The sequence below is a fragment of the Thunnus thynnus genome, chromosome 3, assembly GCF_963924715.1.
Source record: "Thunnus thynnus chromosome 3, fThuThy2.1, whole genome shotgun sequence".
NCBI lineage: Eukaryota > Metazoa > Chordata > Actinopteri > Scombriformes > Scombridae > Thunnus > Thunnus thynnus.
This window is the reverse complement of record NC_089519.1, coordinates 33,474,176-33,501,935: the sequence shown is the minus strand read 5'-3', so window position 1 is coordinate 33,501,935 and position 27,760 is coordinate 33,474,176. Positions and strand designations below refer to the sequence as shown.

General features: G+C 38.5%; 1 protein-coding gene across 1 annotated transcript; it reads right to left on the bottom strand.

Annotated features, from left to right (window-relative positions):
• hoga1 (4-hydroxy-2-oxoglutarate aldolase 1) lies at positions 1-22,632 on the bottom strand. The gene is made up of 7 exons (XM_067585461.1): positions 22,014-22,632; positions 20,389-20,517; positions 18,331-18,458; positions 16,695-16,829; positions 8,978-9,074; positions 2,198-2,331; positions 1-1,196 (listed from the first exon to the last, which is right to left on the bottom strand). The coding sequence occupies exons 1-7, from the start codon at positions 22,225-22,227 to the stop codon at positions 1,047-1,049; spliced, it is 987 nt and encodes a 328-aa protein (XP_067441562.1). The 5' UTR covers positions 22,228-22,632; the 3' UTR covers positions 1-1,046.
• Between the last annotated feature and the right edge of the window lie 5,128 nt (positions 22,633-27,760).

The window sequence follows — 27,760 nt, the reverse complement described above, 5'->3', positions numbered from 1 at the left end:
TTCAAGTGCAGTGTAGTTTTATTGTTAAAACACAGGATACACAGGATTCCCAACACTTATTTTAAAGTTTTTTTCCATCACGTCATAAAAATTATGTTGAATTTATATGAACAACAAAGACGACTTGCTAGATGCCGTGACAGTCGTTTCAGAGTAAATGTAAGGAAAAAACATTTCTTAAAAAAGTAACACTGTCAATCAGAAGGCAGCTACAGTTTAACACTACAGTTGGAAAACATGTTTCTATATATTAGTAGTCCATTGGCTACCATCAGCTACTGAAAAGTAGCAGCAGACACAGCAGCTCCCAATCTTGAACAATGTTTCAGGTTGTGGTGAGGATCACAACAAACAGAACACCGACACTCACAGATCAATAGTCTTATTTATTGTAAGCAAAAACAAACGCTGGAAGCCATCATCATCATCATCATCAGCGCTGATGTTGATGATGATGATGATGGCTTCCAGCTGAAACGCGTTTGTTTTTTGCTTACAATAAATAAGACTATTGATCTGTGAGCGTCGGTGTTCTGTTTGTTTGTTTTTTACCCTCGGCTACTCTTATAACCTGCAGATGGGTTGTGACACACTGATTCATGATCCAAACAGTTTGTTACAGTTTGTTTTTTCTTTTGTCAAACAATGATAATAATTTGCATATTTTTCTTCTGAAATCATTTCAAAGTTGTATGAATCTGTTTAAATTTTGTGATAAATGTGAAACTTTTTAAAAAAAAAACTGTGGATATAAAGTGATTTTGGCACAAAACTACAGCCGTTTAGTTTGTAAATGTTGTGCTCAGTTGCATTGTTACACTGCATTTAGCCTTGTGTGTGCTGTTAGCAACAATTATATGAATATTTCATTTAAACTGAAGAAGTTGATTAGGTTTTTGATGTTTTTATGGGAAGCCGTGAAGCTTTATTTTCTTTGTGTGTTTCCCCTCTATACCATATGACACTGACAGATCTAAACAGCTAAAAGGTTTCCGCACACACACACACATACACACACACACACACACACTCTCTGCTGGGTCGCCTCACAGCCAACCATTGGATGCGAAGTTCCTTCTCAGCTGCTGAGTCTCGGCCTCTTTGAGCGGCTGAAGAGGTGATCGACAGGCGCCGCCGTGGAAACCAAACCACTCCATCGCCTGCTTGAGGGCGGGCACTCCCAACCCCCTGGTCACCTAGCAACACAGAGCTCCAATCAGTCTCCAGACAACCCCCCCCCCCCTCTCAACTGAACTGAACTGAACTGCAGTATGGTTTCAAAGCTTTATCATCAGCGACACTTAAAGTCAGACATGTTTTTTTTAAGTGTTTGTGATCAGCGTCTGGGCTGGTGAGATACATTCAGACCGGGTTTCTGGGAGTGAAGTTGGGTTTTCATGATGCGGCGCGTGTGGAGGTGGTTGTGTGGTGGTGGATTGATGCTGTTAGGGCGGTGACATTTAACTCAACTCACCTTAACAGACACGTTTGTAGCCTGAAGCAAATTATTCAGAGCTGTTTTCTCACACATCTCACTCAAGGGCTCGGAACAGCTCCGAGGAACACGCTGAACAAAAATCTGACATTTAAACTCGTGTCGTGTTTAGAAATGCAAACCTCGGTCTCAATTTGGCGTCTGTTAATTCAGCCTCTCAACATCCAAACAACTGTTATCATTTCTTTATTGTTCTTCTTCTCTGGTCGACCTACGGGTAGTACCATCCTTTAAAAAGTACTTTGATACTGTAGTTTTAGTGCTGTCCATCATTTTGTCACAAATTTAATTAAAACATTTGGTCTGAAATCAACTTGAGAGCAGAGTTGCTTACTTTAGAACATAAGAGCACTTCTAATTACTTTTACTTTGTTACTTTTTACAGATTACATCATCTGTGTCAAATATAAACAAGATAAATTAGTGTAAAAGGAAAGCTTCCTTGTTTTTGGGCTGATTTTACCTAATAAATAAAAATTAGTATCACCAAATGAATGTAAACCTGCAAGACTACAGTTTCTGCTCCAGCCACTGAAGTTAAATGAAACCAGTGTGATTTCTTCTGCCTCCGACAAACGTCTCCTGTCACTAAAACTCTAGTTTGTCACTATTTGTGGCAGCGTGGATGCGAGCAGGCTGACGAGCATTTGTTTGGTGGTGCGATGGATAAAAAAGCGAGACCGCGCGGCAGATGGTACTCACGGCGGCGTTGGGCTCGATCAGGCGCTGCTGCAGGACTCTGGCTTCCTCCCAGCGACCGGACACACACAGACGCTCCAACTCACACAGCTCCCCGCCCAGCACATTGGCCAGCGCACACACTCCGCCCACCGCACCTGAACACACAAACCATCCAGAGTTAAAGATCAGAGTAGATTTTTTCTCTTCTTTTCATTTGCTGACTCTTCTTTTACTTAACAACTGTTACACAATGAGATCAGTGCTTGACCTTTTAAACTTCCTTTTCTTGTAGCATAATTAAACACCTGTCTTAAAATAATATATGAAGAGAGGAGCCTACTGAGTGAGATGCTATAATTGGTTATATGTATTAGGAATCAGCAAAAAACAGAAGAACAGCAGTGAGCGCTGACCAGAGGAAGGTTAGATATCGCTGGTTTGCTTGGTTTCCTTTGCTGCAAAGCATCAGATGTTGAATTTAACATTTTTAAAGCATTTTAAGATGTATAAACAATCTGCTTTTTCACCAAAAACTTCAGTTACTTTGTTAAAATCCTTGAAATGAGATGCAAATATTGTTCATTTCAACCATTTAACTGCTAGACAGTTATGACAGAGTTCATTCTAGGTGTTTGTGCACTGGAGGCTTCAGGTTTCCACATCACACTTGTTTAAGTTGCATAACGGATCCCAATTGGCTCCAAACTAGTTGTGATGTCACAGCGGTGCGAGCCTTAAACTCAGATCGAAGGTGAGCACGGAGAAAATGTCCCCCCTTCTGCAGATGAATGTGAAAACAGTGTCAAACTCAGCACATAATCACTCTGTACAGTGAAGCTCAAACATTCACATTAGTGCTGCAACTAACAATTAATTGTCTAGTCTATAAAATGTCAGAAAATAATGAAAAAATGACCGTTATAATCTCTAAGAACCCACGGTGACATCTTCAAATGTCTTGTTTTGTCTGATCAACAGTCAAAAAATCTGAAGAAATTCAGTTTACTATCATTTCTGATAAAAAAAAAGCTTTAAATTGTCACATTTGTGAAGCTACAACCAGCAAACAAATGACAAAAATGCTTATTTGATTATCAAAATAGTTGCTGATTCATTTTCTGTCAGTGGACCAAACGATTAATCAACTAATCGTTGCAGCTCTTAAACACATTCTTCAGTGAGACAGATAAGCTCAGTGAAACGGGGTCGTACACTTATTCACACCTAATTGTTGAAATTTGGTTTAATATGGTTGTGAAGTTGAAGGAGGTGGCCTGAGAAATCACATTTGATCAGTTTTCCCCTCTGGCCTTTTGCATGTTTTGAATATTAAATGTACCGTCCACCAATCATACACGGTGCGCTAAAACATTAGCATGCATCACAGTTAGATACATAAGGGCACTCGAATCGCCCGAGAGGTCCGTGAATTTCCTTTAACTCGCAGAGAAGCATGTAAATCCTTCAGCCGGTGTGAAAACATACTGGAGTCCTCACATGACAACGTGTCGACAGAATTCAGTGTTCAAACAAGTGAAGATAAAACAGAACAGGAAGGACCGGAGGGATGTTTTCTTCCTGATTTTTAAGCTAAACATATATTCCTCTTAAATAAAGCCATCCATCACTCTCCTGGTTTTACATTTCACTTGTCAACACACAGACAGAAATGATTTACTGTCAACACACAGAGGTTTGTCCAGCCTTCCATCCTCCTCCCTTCCTCTCCTGACAGATCACTAAGCAGCAGCAGCAGCGCTTTAGATGATGTCTTTTTTATTTATTTATTTATTTACAGAGATAGATACATTTTCCCAGGCAACAAGATATCATGGCCTTTCAGTGTGACATCTCATTTTCTGTGTCTGATGTAGGAGAAAAGCAGAGTCTCGGCCTTCGTCCGCGGCCTTGGAGAGTTGTTGTTATTATGGACAGACGAAGCCGGTGGATGCTGAGGGGCGGATTTTCCGTCTGATTAATGTTTCTGTGACCCCCCGTCGCCGCTCGGATCGCTCAGCTGACGGCGGCTTACCTGACGGCGCTGACTGACAGGTGAACGGCACGGCCCCGGAGTGACGGCTCATGAGCGGAGACGCTACAGGCTCACAACTTCTTATTGACTATGTTTACATGCACACTAATATTCCACTATTATCCCGAATATGACAATATTCCGAATTTGATACGGGTCATGTAAACAGCATATTCAGTTTGTTCCAAATTATTCCAAATGCAGCATTTTCCGATTAAGACATGTGGGATATGCCGATGTTATCCAGCTCTTAGGAGCATTCTTTGGACATGTATACAGCACGTTCAGAATATGCTGCCTGTTTACCCCTGCACAGGCAAAATGACATATGCTGGAGGTGTTCAGGACAGGCCGGAAAAACAGAGCACTCCTTCACCACAATGGGAACGAAGGGGATTGGTCATCATCCTGACATGCAGCCATGGACTGATGGTGACAAAAACACTCAGCAGTGTAGTAAACATCATGGGACAACTTAGGTATTTGATACCTGTAACTATAAATGTATAGTATCAGTCATATCAGGCAGCAGCTCACTAATGTTTTTTTGAGATCTTGTTATTCTCATTCCCACTAGAGCGGAGAGAAACCCTGAAAACCTTATGCATGTAAACAGGAATATTAGTGAAATATTCATTTTCATGTAAACAACTTAGTAGGAATGTTGTCTTTTTGGGAATAAGGGTAGAAACTGGAATATTTTGTGCATGTAAACATAGTCAGTGAAAGAAAACACAAATAACTTATTTTTTTTCCTGCTGTTGCACCTAAATGCAGCACGCCAGCTTCACCTGCAGCAATAAGGACGATGACTTGTTCATACATGAATTGCTTACATCTATTTAATCATTTTCATAAGTTATGTTGTTAAAGCTGCACAAATCAATGAATCAAATGACTATGGTTGCCATAGTGACAAACCCACAGAGGATTGTTACCTGATTCTCTTTGATTCAGTCTCTCACCGTACGCTACCTGCCAAGCACCAAACAGCAGACTGACATGGTGAACATGGTGAACATGGTGAACATGGTGAAGCATTTAGCGGTTAAAAAGCCAGATATTACCAGCAGGAACTGGTGGAGACAAAACCAGAGCTAAAAGGAGAGTGAATACTGGACTTACAGTTTCCAGGTGGCCAGAAACAGAACTCCAAATGAATGATGATGCTTTTCTGTGTCTGTTGGATACAGTTTTGGGAAGTAGGCATGCTGAGAGTATTTTGTCTTTATTTATCTGTTGTGACATGAAGGTTTGGACTGGATTCAGACAGCCTCTCCAGCATGTACAAAATACTCAGTTTTTAACCAACAGCAGCACTTTAAAGTGTGGTTTTGTCATGAATGGCTACTCTTTGTTATGCAGTGTAGTCCTGATGACTATTCTGTTCTCATGTTGTTATATTGTTTGGTGTATCATGCTGTCTGTTGTAAGGACCCCATACTGATTATTCTTTTTGTTTTGCTGATGCTGTATATGTAGCAATAAGGTGATCTGATATTATAATAATCTGTTTATTAAGGTGTTTTTGGGCAATTTTCACTGAAGACATGTTCTTGAGCTTTGAGGTTGGATGTGTAATTATGCATGTTTGCCAACACAACTACTTCATGAAGTGATCATATGTCAATGTTGGCTTTATAGCTTTCTTTGCTGTTCCCAGGTAACTAAAACAATCGATTCAAGTTTAATGTTTGCAGTTGTATGAAACAGAACTCATAGAGCCATGTACTGTTGTACTGTGTGTGTTTTTATATAACTTAACGACAAGCAATGAGTAACATCCTGATGTCACTTCTGCTGTTACACTCGCTTTTTGTGACTCAGACTGATTGAGAGTTTCTTTCTTTCTGAAGTGAAATGTGTTCCTGGAGTTTACTATCCATGTTGTAAGAGAACATGTGTTTGCAGGCATTCAAAAAACTACGGCTCCCATGAAAATCTTTTAGCACAGCAGTGCACGTATTATACTCCCGCCTTATCCGTGATATCCACCCACGCTCTCTTTGCATGTAATCTTTCCAACTCCGTAGCTGTAATCTGCAGCCAAAAAAAACATCTACTTGGTTTAGCCCTCCCTGTTGAGCTGGTGATGTTTAATCTGCAACAGTATTAGGCTTGTGGGAGATGATGTTAGTTAAAGGCTGCTAAAAACAGAAATATTAAATGAACATTTTTGCATAGTTTTTAAAAAAAAAATACCATTCCTGTTTAGACAAATGGACTGAACTACACATGATACTGTTTAAGATTATGTTCCAAGGTTGGAGTTTTAGTCATTTGCATTGCATTTGCATGTGATTTTAAATGAGATATCCTTACCTCTGAAAGAAAAGTTCCAGTTCTATTTATTAATCTTGGATGTTTGGAGCCAGAAGTGACCATATTTGTATGAGAGGGTGGGACTGACCCTGATGCTAGCTGCTAGCTTGGTTAGCACAATGCATTTACAGTCTACTATTAACTGTGATAATGGTAAAGCTAATGCTAATTTTCGCTAGCAAAAAACAGGCTTAAAACCATTAAAACAAAACGTACTTAGTGGAAAAAACTGAACATCCGACTCCTTATCGAGGATCTTTTAGTACAACCAAATACAGAATAAGACTTTTTTTTAGGCAACCAAAATGTTACAATTAACTTCCATGAACTGAAAACACACTGATATAGCGACGACTACAGCTACACCTTTACTCTGTGAATCTGGGCTATGCCATAATTACGTTACCTCACTAACACTGTTGCCGTGGTAGCGACTTGCCTGTGACAGTACCCACCTGTCACTCAAAGTGGACACACCCTTAATTACGCATAATTTTAAGCCTATATATACAAAAAAGTTCACAACCCCATACAGTTGTCATGAATGGGGAAATTAGCTAAAGAGTACCAGGCTGTAAACATGTTTATTTCTACTGTAAAGTTGGGTATTTTAACATGGGGGTCTATGGGGACCGACTCAGTTTTTGGCGTTGGCTTCATTTGTCAGCCCAGGGGGTTGCTGCTTGATTATCATATCAATCACTCAACGTTACATCGCTCTGCATTAGTTGTGTTAGTCAGTATCTCTCTCACACAGCCAGTTACTCCCATATTTCAGTTATGGAGATGAGAACATGTCAGGGAGCAAAGATCAGAGAGCTGTGTTTGTGTGTGTGTGTGTGTGTGTGTGTGTGTGTTCGACAGGGCTGGCAGCGGAAGAACATGACTCATTAGGTTCCTGAGCATCATATTGATGCCTATCCCCTATCGTGTTATCTAATCCAAGCTTACAGCACACTGTACGTGGCCAACATACCAACAAGAAAGAAGACATCACTTCATAACAGCTGCTGTGAAAGATTGCTGATGTTTTATGATTTACTGCAACTTCAAATGAAGGATCACCTGCTTCCCGCGGGATGAGAAAACTCTTCTAAACTTGGGCTGATAAGTATCCATGACGGTCAAGCTAAAAAAGGCTGATAAGGCAAGAAAATAATTAGACATAATGTGGCTGTCTCTTGGGGATAGGTAATATAGTAATATCCAGAAGGGGTGCTGGTTTGAATGGTCAGGGTACATTACCTGCAGGGTGTGACATGTAAACCTCTAAAATCTGAGTCTGATGGTTTTGTGTTCAACAACTTCTCTGGCTCTTCAGATGCTCCATGTTCCCCTTTTCTAAACCAGCTGGTCGCTAACATTTTCTCTGCTGTTTGGTGCTGGGCAGGTAGTGTGTACCTGCCTTGTCTGTGGTTTATTTTGGGAAACGGTTTTACATACTGTAGAGGAAGTAGATAAAAGCTGGAAGAGTCAACTATAAAATATAAAAAGAGAGCATCATGCCCCATTTTAAGCTAACCTCTTTTTCATTAGCCTCAGTTAGACAATGTATTTTCTCATAGATGGTTTCTTTAATTGGCTTTTAAAAATCCTTAAACATGATACTGAGGCTTTCAGTCCATATTATAAGTGAAATGTGCATATTTTCATTGGGTGTTCTTTTGCTAGTAGCGTCAGAAACACTCCCACAGACACGGTCGGTGCCTGCCGTTACTAGCTAGCTTACAGCTAATGCACAGGGATGTATTTTGGATGTTTGGGTTGATCCTGCGGTCCAGTTCGCTTCACGTTTGGTCTGAACACACCATCTTTTATCTATTCCTCAAATGCCCCTACCATTACTGGGGCTAATGTGTTGATAATACAATATTTTAAGTAACTGTTGGGGTATCTATTGTGTGTTTTACTCTTTTAGACTTGATGTAAATCTTTACTAGCTACACTGATTATTGTGTTGTACCTTTTATGGGGACTAAATCTTGATCTTTTGCTGATGATACCTTTTCTTCCGTGCATGAGGAACTCATTGAACATATGTTAAGGATATGTAGCCTGTGCAACTCAATATTAGAGAGAAGTGCCTAATATTCTGCACATTCAGTAGATGGGAACACACAATCCCTTCAGGGAGCTGCTTGGTTTCGTCTGAAGTGTGAGCGTAATGTGAAACGACTACAGGAAGTGACCCCAGATTATGGGATGGATGGTGGAGGTGGATATCTGATAGCTAGCAGTTTTTGACAGCTTTATTGACATTTGACAGCGAGGACCTTAAATGAAAGATACTGTATGCAAAAGACAACAAAGTCAATTTCTTCCACTTTGGTTTTGGATAAAAAGAAAACAAACAGAAGGGGGAGATTGCAGCCTGGGGGATATGAAGGCTGGCGACCGCTCCCTGTGAGGAACAACAGCACCGTTTTTCCTGTTTTAAGGCTTCTTACCAACACAATAGGCAGCCATGAGGAACCCCGCTGAGCCCGCCAACACCTGGAAATCCTGCGATTTGGTTTTGTGAACAATCAGGCCGATTCGTGTGATCTGAGGAACATGTAAAAAGAGACACAGAGAAAGAGAGAGAAGAAGAAGAAAGAGGTAAAAAAAAAAAAAAATCAGGACTGTTTCACTGTCATCACTCCTCCCTGCTGTCAAGACTAATATCTGGTGTTGTTTTTTTTAATCCCAGGGGATGCAGTCACAAGAGACAACGACAAACCCAACATCTCACAAAAGGTAAACAAATCGCTCAAATTGAGACAAGCATCAGCTCTTCACAGGGATGAGGTTTTGGGAGGAGGGGAGTGTTCAACATCCCAAACAGAAGGACGAGAACGACGAAAAAGAGAGAAAAAACAGACAAGTCCCAAGTGAGAAAAAAAAAAAGGAATCAACTTCAAAAGAGGAGGAGGAGGAGGAGGAGGATGGGAGAGGCTCATGAATAATTGATGAGCTCCCTATTTTGTTTTGCCTCTTTTAATTCTCTTTTGTCAATCCGGATATAAAGGACTGAACCCAAATAAACCTGAAATGTTCAAAGGGAGCATAAGACGACTCTGCGGCTGCTCTGCACATGAAGATGAAACTCCACAGGGAAAAACCTGCAGTCTCTAGTTTCAGCCTCCATCACAGGTACCGCAGAGGGTCTATTTTTAACCGCCGGGTGTCAGTCAGTTCCCCCCCCATATCAGTCATTTCTAACACGCAGGACTATAATTGATCAGTCAGTCAATCAGGTTATAGGAGCTCCTGCTGGTCTCCTGAAAGCAGGAGCTCTCTGGCTATTTCGATACAGCTCCCCAGTGAGAAAAGCAACATCGCAGCAAGGCTACTGTCTGCCCCAGCGACAGAAAAATACTCATTAGCTTCTATTTCTTAAGGCTCATTATTGTCATTAGCCTGCCGTGTGCAACTCAAGATCATGGGGAAACTTAACCCTCTACTGCATTAATTATGTTTTTTTTTTGTTGTTTTTTTTTGGTGTATTTTGATGATGTAATCAAAAACTTGATCACCCCCAACGACGTTTTTTGTTGTTGCCTCAGGGCAGCAATGTGTAAAGTATGCAGCAACATATGCATTATATGTGCATGTTTGCATTAGTTGTATTATAACAAACATACTTTATGTAATAATTCAGTAGTTTTTTTTGCCCTGGCGATAACAATGTCAGTTGTTCTGTCAAAAATTTACTACATACTACTACATACTGTATACTGGCACCAAATCCTGTACTTTTACTTTAAATGTCTCAACAGTAATTGGTTGGATTATCATGACATTTGCACATCCATTATACACCTTCATGTCCCCTTCTGGATGAATTGTTACTACTTTGAAGATTCCCTCCAGACATGTTTTAGGACTTCCACAAAATTTACTACAAAAAATGATCAGTTACCATGTCAAAAAAAACACTTCTACTTCATTAAAAATCCAGAATCTATGCACTGAAAAGTCTGCTCTCCATGTATGTGCACTGCAGGCTTCAAGTTTCCACATCAGACTTGTGTAAGTGGCATACTGGTTCTCAACTGGCTTCAAAGTAGTTGTGATGTCACAAATCATGCTCACAGGCACACCCTTTAAACTCTGCACAGAGAAGCTCAGACATCCAACTGAAGGGAGAAAAACACATTTTTGACTTCGAATATTTTGGTTAAAGGCCAAACACCAGTAAATCTAATGACATTCCCATCAACCTCATCTCGATATCGTCTTCAAGTATCAAGTAGTTGAATTTGACTTTTAGATACACCATGACCTGGATTACTGAGAATCTTCATAAAAGGAATAAAAAGTACAATATTTTCCTCTGAAATGTAGTGGAGTAGAAGAAGGGTGAACGTCCGCTTTTCAGACATTTTTCATATATGATGCCCCAATTTAAGTGAGAACATTTTTGTTAAAATGAAAGTCTAATCTCTCACTTGAAGTGTCAATAATTCATTTATACCAATTTCTAATTTTTTTATTGTTTAATTTGTCAAAATATGTCAAAAGTCCGGCATGGGCTTAATGGGTACCTAACGTACCCTTTGTATATATAAAGTTTAATCCTAAAGCTGTTAATCGTTATATATTAAGTGTTAAAAAATTGTTAAAAAAATTTAATTTATTAGTCAAGCAGAACATACTGTGAACGTGGGGGCAAAATCTTCAAATTCATTAAGCTTGTATTCTTCATCAACTCTGTACGTTTTTGTGACGATCGACGAAACAATTAGCGGCGTTAAAGTCTTATCATCTCATATTTAAGCGTTCATGACTACTTTTCAGGTGTGAGCTGTTAAGATGTAACTATAAATGCTCCTGGCTCTCTTACAGGGATGAATAATAACAGGTGTTGTAATTATTTCACTTTAAGACGATAATTGTTTGGATTGAACACATTTATTCAGCGTTCGAAGGCGACGAAGCCTCGCCACGACGCTCTCTGGATTCACATGTCTGACACATGCACAAGCTGAACAGACCTAAAGTTAAAAACACCTGATGTGTGAGCAACAGAAGGGCAGGAAGGATCAGATTAGAGGAGTTGACGTGACATTAAAGCTGTTTTAAACACATTTTTTTTGTCTTTTAAAGAGTTCAGATTGGAAACACTTAGAAAAAACCGGGGAATGACAAATACTTCAAGAAGGATTCAATTAAATGTGCCAGCTGAGCCTTCTGGATACCTTCAGCATATCTTATTCATTTATTCACAAATCTCCAGTTCAACATCTGTCGGATCTGACTGCTGTCACTCTCTGCCGATCGTCAGCATCGCAATATCTCATTGCATATAAAAATGTCTTATGTGCCTAAAATAGAAACACGTAGAGAAGAATCATGTTTCTACTGGGCTATGGATACATACTGCCTGCCGTGTGTTTATTTCAGAAACATCTGAGAGAATCGGAGGATGTTGCAGTTGTTTTGATCCTCTAACAAGCCGAGCAATCTGAGCCTCATAACAGCTGTTAAAAAAAAAACAGAAGACTCCACCGAAAACCTGCAAAAGTAGCTTAACTTTACTGCAAAGTATTTTGGTTTATGCTTTCCTATACTCACTACAATTCAGTGGGAAATATTTTTAATTTTTGCTCTTTTTCATGGAAACATTTTACTTTAAGTAAACAATCAATAAATGGGTTTTAACACACTATAATATAGTTGTAAGCAGATATAAGGGCATGTTTAAGTGTTCATTAATGTACAGTATTTGTCATCAATTATAACTTCTATGAAGACATATTTTATATTTTTACAACTGTGTTTTACTATATTGTCATTCATTATCTGTTTATATACCAGCCTCTATGAATGGGTGTCCACAGGAGGAGTATAGTTGTTGACAGATACATTATTTAAACACTTGAATATGTTTACAACTACATTACAGTGTGTCATAGATACTTTATTAAAGGGGATAAATCATACACATTTCCAGGTCTATATTTTTAATCTGGGGCTCTGCTGTAATATCTTTACATGATTTACAGTTAAAAAAAAACTCCTTATTTATCTTCTACTGGTCCTTTATGCAGCCCCTCAGTTCAGCCTCTGTCTGAAACAGGCCGTTTTAGCTCCTGTCTCTTTAAGGCCCGCCTCCGGATTAGCACACTCTGCTGATTGGTTGGCTTCCAGAAGCTGCGTCTCAGCCAACTTCTGGCTGCTCGGAAGGCTACATCAACAAACCATGACACAGATTATAGTTGTAGGATTTCACACACGTTTTGGAAATGTGACCATGTTTAGCATAAATATCCGACATCATAACAATATATAAATGACTGAAAACCAAAAAAAAACATAATATGTCCCCTTTAATCGTTTATATACTGCAAATGGTAAATATGGGGGTGTAAACCTTGGTCACTTGGGGGCAACAGAAACAAGTACTGAATACAGCGTTGACACATCAACAACTTTTAAGTTGATATGTTGAACTTGTTAGCAAACAGTTGTTTATTTCCACATCCAGCAGTTACGGAGCAACATTATCATTCATTTGGAGTCGTGTTTCTGTCAAACCGGTGAATATAAGTCCAATATTCACTCTGTTTTAGCTCTGTTTTTGCTCTCTACCAACTCCTGAGGGAAATATCTGGCTCTCTAAATGCTCCATTATGTTCACCAGCTAGTCTACAGCTAACTGTGTCTGTTTACTGCTTGGTGCTGAGCAGGTAGTGTACGGTGGCTTTTTAGAGCTTTTTCTCTGAAAACGCCCAAAAAGTTGTAGCTGGAAAGCTAAACAATGAGCTGAAACTCACCATAAAGCTCCATAAAGCCGAAGAGAGCTGTAGAGTCACTGATTATTTTCTCGATTAATCAATTAGTTGTTTGGTCCATAAAAATTTCAGAAAATGAAAAATGTCGATCAGTGTTTTCTAGAGCCAAAGGTGTTGTCGTCAAACGTCTAGTTTTGTTGCAACCAACAGTCCACAACCCAAAGATATTCAGTCATAGAAGACTAAAGAAACCAGAAAATATTCATATTTGAGAAGCTGGAATCAGAGAATTTGGATTTTTTCTTGACTCAAATGACTCAAAACGATTATTTGACTATCAAAACAGTTGCTGATTAATGTAATAGTCAGCAACTAACCGACTGATCAACTAATCATTGCAGCTCCAGCCCTAATTAACAACTCATCTTATACTAGCTAATAACTAATTCCAAGTCAAATTGATGTTCAGGAATTATTTACAGTTCTGGAAACGTATCCGTATTTTTGATATATCCACAAACCTTTAAAAAAAAGACAGAAAACACACACACGCACACACACACACACACATTCATTATGCACTACAAAATTAATGGACTTACCAGTATTGCAGCAGTATTGCACAAACCATCCCATATGCTGCTACTTTACCATTACTGTTCTGTTTAGGTCACTTTCTCTCATTTTTATCTTTTGCATCTGTATATATTTTTGCTTTTATTTATTGATTTTTTTTTTTTATGCTGCACACTGCTGAGGAGCTGCTAAACAGATTTTCATTGTTCTGAGCACAATGACAATAATCAAATCTAAAACCTTGATTATTGAGATTTCTTTATTTTGCTTCTGTGTCACAACACCATTTGCTGTTCATAGTTGTTTAAGCTTTCAGGTCATCATGCTGACCAACTTAAATTACTTCTATGTTAAAAGCATTCTGATTTACTGTTGTATAGCCACAAACGTATAAACTTACACTGTGCAGCTAAGGCGCATAAAAGCTTTGATTTACGCTGAAATTTTGTTGCAAACAAAGTTGCATGAAAACATTTTAAAATGACGCTAGCTTGTTTCCATGCAGCTAGAAACAAAGCCAGTAAAAAGGAAAAGAAAAAAACCATACCTTTACACACACACACACAACCAAATCACACGCAATTTCAGATCAATCAAGTATGATCATGCAGTGAGTAGGTGTGCAACGAATTGAAAGGTGGAGAACAAGCCTGTCCACAGCAGGCCTGTCTGCAGATAACACAATTTACTTTCTGAAAATATGCCCTCTTGTCCCCACAAAACCCTTTCAAATATAATTTGGCCAAAATATATGAAGATTCAATTCCATCTAAGGCTGTCCATCCTAAAAATGTACGAGAAAAACCCATCTGCCAAATAGCAGGAGCTGGCTGATGTGGGGAAATCTATTTGCCACTCATGTTCTGAATAATCTTTCTGCAACTTCTCTGCCTTCCTCAAATTGACCCATCACCTCTTGTTTTCTGTGTTTGGCCTCTTCACGCCTACAATTGAGCAGGGCCACTCTGTGCTTGAACTACACCCACACATCTGTCTCCCAGCAAGTGGACAAACATGTTATTTCCCAAATCAGAAATCCATTTGCAACTTCTTGCAAACACTTCCCACACAGACGAAAAGGTATTAAGAGCTCAACAAGAGCAAACTGTCCTTTTTTTTTTTCTTCCACCAAGTAACCCTGCAATCAACCCTGCAGGATAAAACTGCACACACTTTAGTTTTAGGTTCTTGAACAGTCACTGCTCACTTCTGTCTACAGCAGTCAGTTTACTAGAAATCTGCTGCTCATATAGACACAGGAACATGACTAACATTATATTTTATTGCTGCCGAATTAGTGTTTCTTTCTGTAAAGATTCTTTTTCAAATCTAAAGTGTTGACTAGCTTTTCTCACATGGTTTTACTTTTTCATATGCCAGCATAAAAAGTTGGTACAAAACCATTTGACATTATTTCCAGAATATGGTGCTAATTGGACAAAAAAACCCTGATACAAATGCAGTTGTTGGTGAGATGCTAGCAGATTCATACCAGTTACCTCAATGGGATTGCTGACACAATATTCTTTGCGTGATAATCAGACTGAAATTCCATTTTCATTTCACTTCATTCATTCACTCACTGGAAAAAAATCAGAGATGTGGGTTGTAATTCAGAGGTTTTTTTGAGATTTAATGTAAGGTGTAATTTTTAGCCATGCTAGCAGCGTGGTTCTAGAAATGGATGTCTTTGACTTTCATCCAAAGCACCACAACACTATTGAAGGTTGCTGAAATGCTACGGAGCTAAATTATGCTGCACTCACGCAATGTCGGCAGAACAGGAAGAACAAAAAAACTTCCCATCGTTCCAATTTGGAAGCGTCCAAATTTTTCCAAGATGGTTACACACACATGCTAACCTTGTAGCCACACAAGACAACTATCCCAAAATGGCTTCTTTGTTATATATTTGTAGCAGTTTGAAGTAAAACCTAATTAAAACGATGAGTAGTTCCTTTTAAATGATCTGAATTGAGTCTATTATTGCTAATATCCAATCAAATCAATCAAACTTTATCTGTGTAGCTCTTTTCGTACAAGTTAGTGCAATTCATGTAACTAACTGTGTTTTCCATCTAATTGTTCAGCACACTTTTGAAATGCTGCAAAAAAGAAAATGCAAATTAGGCACATTTCCATCAACTGGTTTGGCGTGAATAAACTAGGCTACGTGAAGTGTAGTTTTGTCAGGAGTTGGCAGTATAGGCTACATTAGGTATGGCTATAATAAACAGAGTAGAAGAAGTAGAGGTTGTGAACTGGACACAAAACCAGTCACCTTGGCTATCATGTTATAATTTTCTAACATGACTTTAGACTTTTTGCGTTGTATTTCTTTAGTGTTTTGGAGTGGATGCAAAATGAGCCTTGCAGCAATAGCACACAATATTTACCTTCCTCATTCTGGTCTGGCATTACTGAAGGTATTTGTTTCGAAACAGGTGAGAGTTTCAAGTGACTATAATACAGGAGAACATGGCGGCTGCTCAGGAATCACTATAAAATTTCACTTTAACTATCCACCATACCCATGTTATATATATATAAATAAAACACCTATTTTTAAAAGTTGTTCTCAAGGTTCAGAAGTTTTGAAAAATATCTAAAACACTCCTCATAGTCTGTTTATTGAGCTGGTGCACCTGTTCAGACTCTATTCTGTGTTTTCCAGGCTTCTCATAGAAAAAACTGACCCCATGGCTTAACTTAAAATAGCACGATGTAAATGAGATTCAAACTCTGATACATTACATGGAAATCTTCTGCCTGCTGCTTCACAAACACAGAGATACTTTTGTCTCTACCTGCAGCGCAAATACACAAAGACATCATGGAAAAATAAAAAGATGTATGAGAAGTGTTTTCTTACGTCTCCTCCGCTGTCTTTGAGGCCCAGGATGTTTGGGTGCTGAGACAGATGCACCACAGCGTCCAGCGGCAGCTCCAGTCCTGTGTTAGCCGGCACGCTGTACAGAACCACCGGCACCGGGCTGCTGTCGGCCACCTGCAGGAGGAGACAGAAAGACACGAGGTGGGCTCACAACCTCAAACACAACATGCTGCCAACGTGAACAAAAGGTCCCCACTGTGAATCCCAGGATGACCTGGAAATTTAAGCTGGAGAAAGCAAATCAGAAACACTAATCCTTATCACAAAATCTCATTTACTGACCAAGATCTGATTTCAAACTCTTCATATAAAGTTCTACAATGAGTGAAATTTGGCTTGTCAGTGATATTGTGATTTCTCTTGATCCCTCTGTCTTATTTAGTCCTTTGAAACCAAGCAGGAACTATCACTGCTTGGGGTTGAAGCCAATGCAGAAGTACCTTTAAGTGCAATACCACCAACAACCACTAGATGTTCCAATTGACTCCGATTCAAAAAGCCTCAACTTCTCCCAAGAAATACTGAGTAATACTTTTTTCAACGAGTCTCGATTGGTGTCATCACTAAATTCAGGCTGTCTAATAAGTGTGCTGGTGGTTATTTTGGAAATTATTACCAAGATTTGAAGACTTATAGTAGCTTTGATGTCTGTCAAATGGGCGTTGATCTACGACCATCTGTATATACAGTCAATGGTTGAAACCTAAGTTTCCCCCAAAATGGAGCTGTTTTTAAGTTAGATGCATGCATGATAAGTCAGTATTGCTTACTGTATGTGCTCTGGTTCTGTTTCCAAACCCTCACTGCAGTAAATGTATACGATGTCATATTAAATGTATTATACAGATGTATAAAAAGACAATACACATACTGTACTTCTTATGGCTGCAGCATCCTGTCAAATGGAAATATTCTGAATGTTTGTGAATCATTTCTCATATATTTCGGCTTTTCATGTACTCTATCTCACTCATGGGAACTAAATGTTATATTAACGTGAAAATGTCATCATCTGCACATCTGTGAACCCAATTATTATTATTACTATTATTATTTGTTACACTTGCACATTACATCCACTGTTTATATAATGAACACTTGCACATTCCCAGTCAATATATTATATATTTTATTTTTTAATTGTAAGATTTTATGTATATATTTCTATCACCTGTCTTGTGGTAGCTGTTCTTTCTCTTACCTTCTATTTTTTTGATTGTTATGCACCACAACACCAAGGCTAATTCCTTTAGTGTGCAAACCTACATTGTGATAAACCTGTTTCTTATTCAGACATATTTATTATCAATGAAAACTTTCAGAATTAGAAGAATTAGAGGATTTAAAATAATGCTTTGTGGGTTTGAACAAAGTTTTCACTAATTCATCTGTCAGTTGGCTGTTAGAAGTTAATAATGAGCACTTTCTATATGAAGAAGAACAACTCCAACTAATACTACAGTCCTTTAATCCTGATGGAGGTGAAGTTTTAAATCTTAAAAGTGAACATTTTGGCCGTTCTTCACTCCTTCAAATGGCTGTTGGAGGGTAAAGACTTAATTTTTGGTTTTAGGGTTATGGTTAGGGTATGTGTGTGTTTGTGCTGTCAGCTGACCTTTGTGAAGTGCTGGATCAAAGCGCGGCTGTCCATCTTGCCTTTATAGAAACAGGGCGTTACGACGAGGACGGCGTCGGCTCCGGCTGCCGCCATCTTCTCCGTGAGCTGCACCGTGGCTCTGGTGGCTGAGCAGACGGAGGACGTGTGGTGGGTGAAGAAAACAACTTTACAAAACACACACCGACTTTTTAACTGCACAACATATCTATCCCAAACCCTTTTATCAAGACACACTAGAGGAACTGGAGGAGGAAATCACAAGGTAACTCATGACTGCAGGTTTTATATTTGTTCAAGTTACACTTGTGGTTGTTTGTTTACCTTAATTGGTTGTATTTCTATAGTGTTTTTTTATATATAAACCTTCTTTATTACCTTCTTTTCTGCACATGGTGCATGTATGCCCTCACATTCAACGCATTCACTTGTAATAATGTCTTCGTTCTCCTACTTAATCATAAATGTAACAATCAAAAAAAAAACAGACGAGAGATTGAATACCAGAAAAAGAAAAGTGGGGGAAAAAAAGGCTGCTGGAGAAGTGATCCAGCATTTAAAATTCCCTCATGCAAACAAACAAGGCATTATTCATATTTTCAGCATTTACAGTACACAACAACAACAGAATGAGCTTCGGTTCCTCCACCAGCAGCAATTCTTGGAAGAAAGGACGAGCAGACAATTTATGCAACAAATACACCAGTGTCCCTGGAATATTTATTGAATAAATATATGTGAAATAATTCATGAAGAAAGAGCCCAGGAGGTTTTACATTATCAGTTAGTGAAAGAAGAAAAGCAAAGTGGAGGTACTGTAACTCTAGAGTGAGTTAATGCACATCTCTCCACTCTCTGTATGTTCATTATGTGCTGCAGAACTGAACGGCTCAACAAGCCAATAAAACTGTTACAGACTCATTTGACTTCAATTATCAGCCCATAAAAATTAATGACACCACCGGCTCATAATGAGCTTAAAAATCAAGGTCTCTAAAATCCATATTGGAAACACGTGCAGTCAATTTGAGCTCATTTATAAGTCAGTAAAATCCAGATGTGTGTAGAGAACTGAAATTTTTATTAAATGCACACTATTAAAGATGGTGTATTTACTTCCTGTAGAGATTTAATTCATTAGTTTCATCTTAAGAGTAAATAACATTTTAGGAAATATCTACAAACAGGAAATTGTGTAACATCTAACCTCAGTGAGGTTACGGACAACCATATTGTGGATTATTTGGATTTGGAGCTGCTGGAGAGCTACACAGCATCACAATTTTATTAATTAATAAACAATTTTGTAAGCAAGGACTCATCTAATGTGAAACTGTTGTGGTAGAAAGATCTGACAAGAGAATTTGAACAAGGTGAACGGTTGAATATCTTGTCAGAATGTGGAAAATATGTAAACTAGCGAAAGAGAAGTTTACACAATATAAGATATGACTTTTACTACCAGTCAAAAGTTTTAAAACACCCCCAGTTTTACAGTTTTTATCGAAATTTAAGCAGTTCAAGTGCAGTGAATAACCTTCAATGGCACAAAGGTAAGAGGTAAACTGCCAGAGGTACAAAAAATAAATAAATTAAATGCAATAAAGAAATTTGATTAAAGCAGTCTTGGAAATCTGGATATACTGATTCACACCTGCTGCAAAAATGTCTCACTTCTTATCTATGAAAACTTGAAGAATTTGACGTCCTTTATTATAAAAACATTATAATATTTAATTTCAGAAAACGTGATATGTTTGAAGACGTCTGTCTACAACATGTGCAAATGTTTTTGAATGAAACCAAACATTCAGTATTTTGACGTGTTTGAGTAATTAGTTTTATTTCAGTCATCAACTGTTTTGACACACGTCAACTTCTGAAAAATTAGAATTCTTTTAGAATAATTGAAAACTGCCAACATGAAGCTAAACTCCTCGTCATTAATGATTTTTTTTGTTCAACCCTGAACTTAAGCAGCTTTTCTTAGTATGTTTTACATGAATGGTGTTAATAGACAGAGTACACACACACACACACACACACACTCAGACTTACATTCACAGCCGGATCCTGCCATCACCAGTTTATCCGCCGGCAGGGAGCATCTGACCGTCCTCACCACCTCCACCCGCTCCTCCTCCGTCAGGTACGGATATTCACCATTTGAGCCCTGAACCACCAGACCTGAAACACAATACATGTTTGTTTTTATTGCATTTTTTTGTCTGTTTGTCTGTGACTGACTAACCTCACTAACACCTAACATATTCACATAGAAACCACCTCCAAATATGTGACCTTGACCTTTTTTTATTTGTACATTCACCAGATCAAGTAAGTTTTGATAATCTGATTTACCACATTCACATTTTTTCTACTACCTTCTGTTTAGAAGCTACATAGTAAGAAGTCGGATTCAGAATTAAAACTATTAATGATGTTCATCCTCTAGTCAAGCTTATAAAATCTTACTAACACTAATAGACAAGATGAAACAAGAGTAAAAGAAAAATGGAAGGCAGAATTAGAAATAGATATATCAGAAGATGAATGGAGGGAAATGAATATCAAAACTCACAAAACAACAAATTCACTTTTTTGGCAGGAGTATTGTTAGATGAAGAAGAAGAAGAAGAAGAAGAAGAGAAGAAGAATTAGTAGCAGAAGAAGAATTAGTAACAGAAAAAAAAGAAGTAGCAGAAGAAGAAGAAGAAGAAGCATCAGCAGCAGAAGAAGAAGTAGCAGAAGAAGAAGAAGAAGCAATACCACAGTATAAAAATACTCCATTACTAATAAGAAGAAGAAGAAGAAGAAGAAGCAATACCACAATATAAAAATACTCCACTACTAGTAAAAGTTTTCATCACCTTTGCAATTTTTCATGTTTTATTGTCTTACAACATTGAATCAAAGAGAATTTCCTGGTAAAGTTGCTTTTGTTCACACTGAACAACAGAAAAAGATGTTTTAATGTCAAAGTGAAAACACATCTTTACAAAATGATCTGAATTAATTACAAATGTCAAAAAAAATAGCTCCAATAATCTTGCAGTATACTACAGGTTCCACCAGCTTTAGTATTAAGAGAGAAATTTTAGTTGTAGTAGAAGAAGAAAAGCACCAGAGGGCGACAAACACCTGCAGGCTTCCAGTTGACTTTGCGTTTTTACTTCAGTGCTGAACTTTGTTCTCTCTGTCAGATCCCTAAACAAATACTGATGATTGACACACAACCAACGAGGCTCCACAGGCCTTAAAAAACTGTGAAGTGAGTTGTGCTATTAACCAAACTCAATTTGTGTCCAATATTTCTGAAGTCAGTGTTCATCAAAGTCATGAATATACTTTAACTACCTGCTGTGTTTTGATTGGATGTCATCCTGGGACCCAATCTGAGCCAAACATGCACATAATGACTGCTGATGAAACTTCACAGAATGCATATCTGTTCACCTGCAGACTAAATCTCAGACATTCAGTTGACTTCTTTTGAAATTAAATGATCCTTCATGTGACTTGGGACCACTTGGATCCCTCCTTATGACCCCTGCTGGATCCTAATTTGGGACTGCAGACTAAATTGGCTCTGCAGGATCCTTACTTTTGTTCACAAAACATTATATTAAACTTGTGATTCAAAAAGCTCTGGTTTAGTTAGAGTTGTGTAACTTCGGCCTGACCTTTAAACGGTATCTTTGCATATTTCTGCAGGTTCTCCTTCAGTTTCTGGTAGTCCACGTCCTCCTTGGCGGTGAACGGAGTGGCTATAGGCGGATAAATCCCGCTGAGGTCCAGCCTGGCAGCTGCTGTGCAGCTCTGGGTTCGTTTCCATAACGTGGAGTGACCTCCTCTGCACAGGGGACTAACGCTCCTCCAAGCCCGGACGCACAGCATTGTGAAGCGGACACAGTGACCCGAACTGCTCGCTCTCTGCGTACTGCGGCTCTGTGCAGCTGCTGCAAGCGAGGACAGTTAATCACTAATCTGTCTCAGTAAATATTGACAATAATGAGTGATTTCGGAGAAACTCTTTCACTGTCCCAACTCTTCACTTCTTAGCAGCTGGGTTCATGCGGGAGCAGCTTATAAATCGGTCACGTTTCGCTCCGCGCGGTGCATAAAAGCTGTGTTTTAGTTTGCGCGGTTGTCTTTTAATTTCACGTGAGTAACCCACATGGCCGAAACTTTAATTCACCTGGCTGGCACCTGAGAAACAGTTTAAAACACCGGTTTGTCAAGCAACGTTAGCAACGTTTGTTGCAACAGATCACGCAGAGCTCCGCCCAGGACCTATAAGGGCTCATCCAGCAGCAGCATGTCTCCGGTTTAACGCAAACTGACAGACAGCGGTCAAGTCCCAGGACGGGTCCAACCACATTCACCTGTCACCATAGAAACAAGTTGATGAAGAGTGTGGTAACATTAAATCTGCAGGCAAATATGTCGACCAGATATTGGCGGGTGAAGTGTTCGAGCAAAGTATCTGGAACTGATTTCATGCTTTTGAAAATACAATTTAAAAAATACACTTTACTCAAAATCAGCTCGACAGTTTGTCAGCTCACCAGCTGCTGGGGTCACGATGCTTTTGGTAACTAAAAACTTACTTATTGGACAGATAAGGTCGAGAAATTGTTACTTGAATAAAGATGTGTAAAAACGTGTAAAATACTTTGCATTTCTACTTTGTTTAAACTGGGTCATTTCAACTCTCAGATAGCAGCAACAATAGACAACTGATAACAAACACTAAAAAGAAAAGGCTTACAAAACAATCATAAAAACAGAGAGATAATTATGAAGACTGGCTGGTATTGGAAAATGTTTGAAGTGGCGTTAATTGAATTATCATAATTAATATTTTAATTGAAGTAACATGAATATTTTTTTTTTAGCAAAACAAACGTGTCTGTTTATTGTGACCATTGTCTCTTTATATACTGTATATATTGTGACATATTGAACAGTTTAGTGGATGTGATGAGCCACCACAGCCTCTGGTAGCCTTTACACTACTGCCACCATGTGGACAAAATGTATAAATGCATTTAGTCTGAATGAGAGACTAACACATTTTCAAAACTTACACACAAATAGAAAGACTCCTTATAACTTAAAGGATACAGCTGCAATTTTCTATATTTTTCTTGTTGTCAACAAATCTCATGTGCAGAGCCAAACCAACAATGAACTGATCTACTAACAAGCATTGTGTGTGTGTATCTAAAGCTATTTATGCTATATATACAGTACTATGCAAATGTTTTAAGCACTTTAGGTTCTTATCCATGATGCAACACCATCACAGAGGCGTCTGATTGGTCTCAAATGTATTCTGCGGCATGACAACGACCCCAAACATCCAGCCAGAGTCATGACGACCTATCTTCAGCAACAAGAGGAACAAGCAGTCCTGCTACAGATGGTTTGGCCCCCACAGAGTCCTGGTCTGAACATCATGGAGTCAGTCTGGGATTACATGAAGAGAGACAGAAGCAGCTGAGATGCCAAAATCCACAGAATCCACACCTTCTCTGTGTTTAAGAGTAGGCTTAAAACTTTCCTTTTTGATAAAGCTTATAGTTAGGGCCGACCAGGCTCACCTTGGATCAGCCCTTAGTTATGCTGCTATAGGCCTGCTGGGGGACTTCCCATGATGCACTGAGCTCCTCTCTCCTCCTCCTCCTCCTCTCCATCTGTATGCATTCATGTAACATCAATGCATGTCACTAACTTTGCTTCTTCCCTGGAGTTTTTTGTGCTTTCTCATCTCACAGGAAACTCATGCTCATGGGGGAATTGTTGGGTCTCTGTGAATTAAAGACTACGGTCTTGACCTGCACTATGTGAAAAGTGCCCTGAGATGATTTCTGTTGTGATTTGGTGCTATATAAATAAAAATTGATTGATTGAGAAGCACTGTAATACCTTCTCCAAGATGCAGGAACAACCAACCTGCCAAGTACCTGAAAAACTGTGTGCAGGTGAACCGAGGAGAACTGCTGCTGTATATTGATTTCATGTAGGTCTCTTCTGTTTACTGAACTTTGTATGAAGTTCATTGATAAATGAAAACTATATATATATATATATACAGACAGGTGACAATAATAATAACCAACATAAAGTGTCTTAGCAAGGTGTCGCCAGAACAGCTTCAATGCACCTTGGCATTTATTCTACAAGTCCCTGAACTCTTCTGGAGGGATGAACACCATTCTTCAAAAAGATATTCCCTCATTTGGTGTTTTGATGATGATGGTGGTGGAGAACGCTGTCTAACATGTCAGTCCAGAATCTCCCGTAGGTGTTCAATTCAGCACATGATTCACATCGTTTTCGTACTCATCAAACCATCCAGTGACCTCTCGTGCCCTTTGAATTGGGGCATTCTGGAAGAGACCACTCCCATCAGGATAGAAATGTTTCATCATAGGATAAAGGTGATGACTCGGAACAACTTTGTATTGATTTGCAGTGACCCTTCATTCTGAGGGGACAAGTGGACCCAAACCATGCCAGCAAAATGCCCCCCAAAGCATAACAGAGCCACCAGATCCCCTCACTTTCCTTTAATTTGTCATCCGTCTGTATATATATATATATATATATATATATTTATATATATATATATATGTATGTATGTATATGGTCTGTGTGTGTGTGTTCCTGTCGTGGTGCGTTCAGTGACAGGCCGCAGAGTTGGATGCTGGAGATTTAACTAACCAAAGCGATCCTTGAAAAGGTCTTTAAAAAGTTTAACTACACGAAAAAAAGGAGATTACAAATATAATAAATATTCAAAAGGTAAACAGCGTGCGATGACTAAACCAGTTCTTGCTTTGTGGTTTCAGGCATCTTTGCAGTCTTTTGTCTTAATTGGGTGTTTTCAGCTCTCAGAAAAAGTGAGAAAGATAACGCCTGAAATGGATAAATAAGTCTTGGACTTTATTGTGTTATCCTTGACATTTTGCTGATATGACTGGGTCCTCTCTCTCCTTGCATCAAATAAACTAAACTAAAAACACATAAGTTGAAGAAACTGAGAGTAAAATCTATAATGTGCATCGCAGGCATCAAGCTTCTACATTTCATATATTTATAATCACAATGATATGATATTATTTGTATGCTCTTCTGTGTGCAGGAGTGTAAATTCACAGTGCAGTTAAAACACTGCAGTTCTCAGTCATATTTATGGACTCAGACGTATTATATGGAAAAACTGAGTTTATGATCACTGAATATACTTTGTTATATATCTTCTTTTCTCTTGTCTTGGAAATGCAGAATACAGGATTTAGTGATTTGGGGGCCCTCGGCAAACGCTGTGTGGCTTTATTTTTTTATTATTGGTTTTGGCAGTGGTAGAAGAAGTACTCAAAACTTCTTTCTAAAGTAAAACAATTAACTATTGACCATAAATAGTAAAACTATTAATACCACACAGTAAAAGTAAAAGTCCTACATTCAAATTTTTACTTAAAAGTGAAGAGTAAAGAGAGGTATTATCAGCACAATGTACTTAGATTTACTTGTTCAAGGTGAAGCTTTTAATTCCAACTATTTTATATAATGCTGTATAGTTAAATGAATAATAATGATAATGCATTATATTTTAATTATTATATTTTGTGAGTAAAATCTGAATCTGCAACAACCAGTAACATTTATCTGTCAGGTAAATGTAGTAATACGATATTGGGGAACCACATTGGGAAAGTAATATTATGCACTTGTAAAATTATAAGGGGCACCACCTCCATTAATTAATTACTTAATCAACCAATTAATTACTGAATTAGGAGGAAAATTATTAGTCTTAAATATGAAATTCGTGAACTCTGAATACAGAGATCTTCATCTCTGTTGTAAAGGAACGATATTTATTGAACAATGAAGAGATGATTGAATGAATGAATGAATGAATGAATGAATGAATGAATGAATGAATGTTATCAAAAGTGAGTCAAAAGCACAATGAGGGGCCAAGACTCTTAACTAAAACCAACAAAAAAATAATTTTGAATACCACTGTGCATCAACTCTGAGACAGAAACATGGCAGATGGTTTTGTGTTTCCGTGGTGATGATGAATGAAAGTGAACTTCCCGGAAAGTGCCGAGCATTGAGAAGCAGACTCGGTGATCCTCGGGTCTCCAGAGTAACAGTCAGATGAGAACCGCTGCAGGTTCAATGAAGCAGCTGGTGTTCACACAGCAGGTGTGTGCGTGTGTGTTCCTGTTGTGGTGTGTTCAGTGACAGGCTGCAGAATTGGATTTAACAAACCAAAAGAATCCTTGGAAAGGTCTTTAAAAAGTTAAACTACACGAAAAAAAAGGAGATTACAAATATAATAAATATTCAAAAGGCAAACTGCATGCGATGACTAAACTGGTACTTCCTTTGTGGCTTCAGGCATCTTTGCAGTCTTTCGTCTTTGGGGGTTTTCTTTCTGGAGTTTTCAGCTCTCAGAAAAAGTGAAAAAGACAACGCCTGAAATGCAACAAACAGGGCATCACAGCGAGACTGTGAGGAGAAGGAAAAGAGCAGCAGCCAGCAAGCACCAGATAAAAGTAGTAAAACTTAGTCTAGGAGGCGTGTTTTGGAAGAAACGGGATCCTTGGCGTTCTTTTGTGGGAACGCTTTGGATTACTAATTGATTCCTTTGTGTGAGGAGAAAAAACTTGCCTTCATCTTAAAGGGGAATCATTTGCAGTTTGCAGTTGGATACTCACTCATTCATTTTCTACCCTCAATGTTGACAAAGCATGAAAACCAGTGAGAAAACACTTAGAAATGTGAATATTGATCAACCAAATAAATACAGATACCTTCAGTTTCTAGTCTGTAGCTAAACTATTAAAGGTCTACATGATCCTGGCAATCAAACCATTGCTAAATAATGCACTTTGGTGGTTATAATAGTGTGCTACTTATGTCATTTCAATTAACAGACTTTTGAAATAGTTTGAATTTTCCTACACAACAGAGGTTAACACCAGTTAGATAAGTCCAGTTATGTTTTGGTACACATATTTCAGACACTCATTATGAATAGAAAGGGAGAGGAGGAGAGAGACACTCAAGGAATGTGGTCTTATCCCAAATTAATGACTCTAGGGATGCTATGATGGAGCAGAAGAAGGGAGGACAGTCCATCAGTTCATCCTTCATGCCTTGGGGTCAGAGGTCATTGTGTCTGTGTGCTCTTTATACAGACAGACTGTTGGACTAAAACATCATAATGTGTCTGAAAGACAGAGTTTGTCCACTACAATGTTTTCCTCTGAAGTAGAAGTATATAGTTTTTTAAGTGATTTGGGGCCTTTTGTAAGTTATTTAGGGGTACAATGAGTTAGAATAGTAACATAATTCAATATTTTTCATATCTAAATATCATAATAACAGCTCTTAGCTCTTTGGG

Coding starts and splice junctions, on each gene's coding strand:
- hoga1 (XM_067585461.1), bottom strand. CDS start 22,227: ATGCTGTGCGTCCGGGCTTGGAGGAGCGTTAGTCCCCTGTGCAGAGGA. Junction 9,075..16,694: donor TCAAAGACAGCGGAGGAGAC/GTAAGAAAACAC, acceptor CATGTTCCTCAG/ATCACACGAATCGGCCTGAT. Junction 1,197..2,197: donor TGATCGAGCCCAACGCCGCC/GTGAGTACCATC, acceptor CTGTGTTGCTAG/GTGACCAGGGGGTTGGGAGT.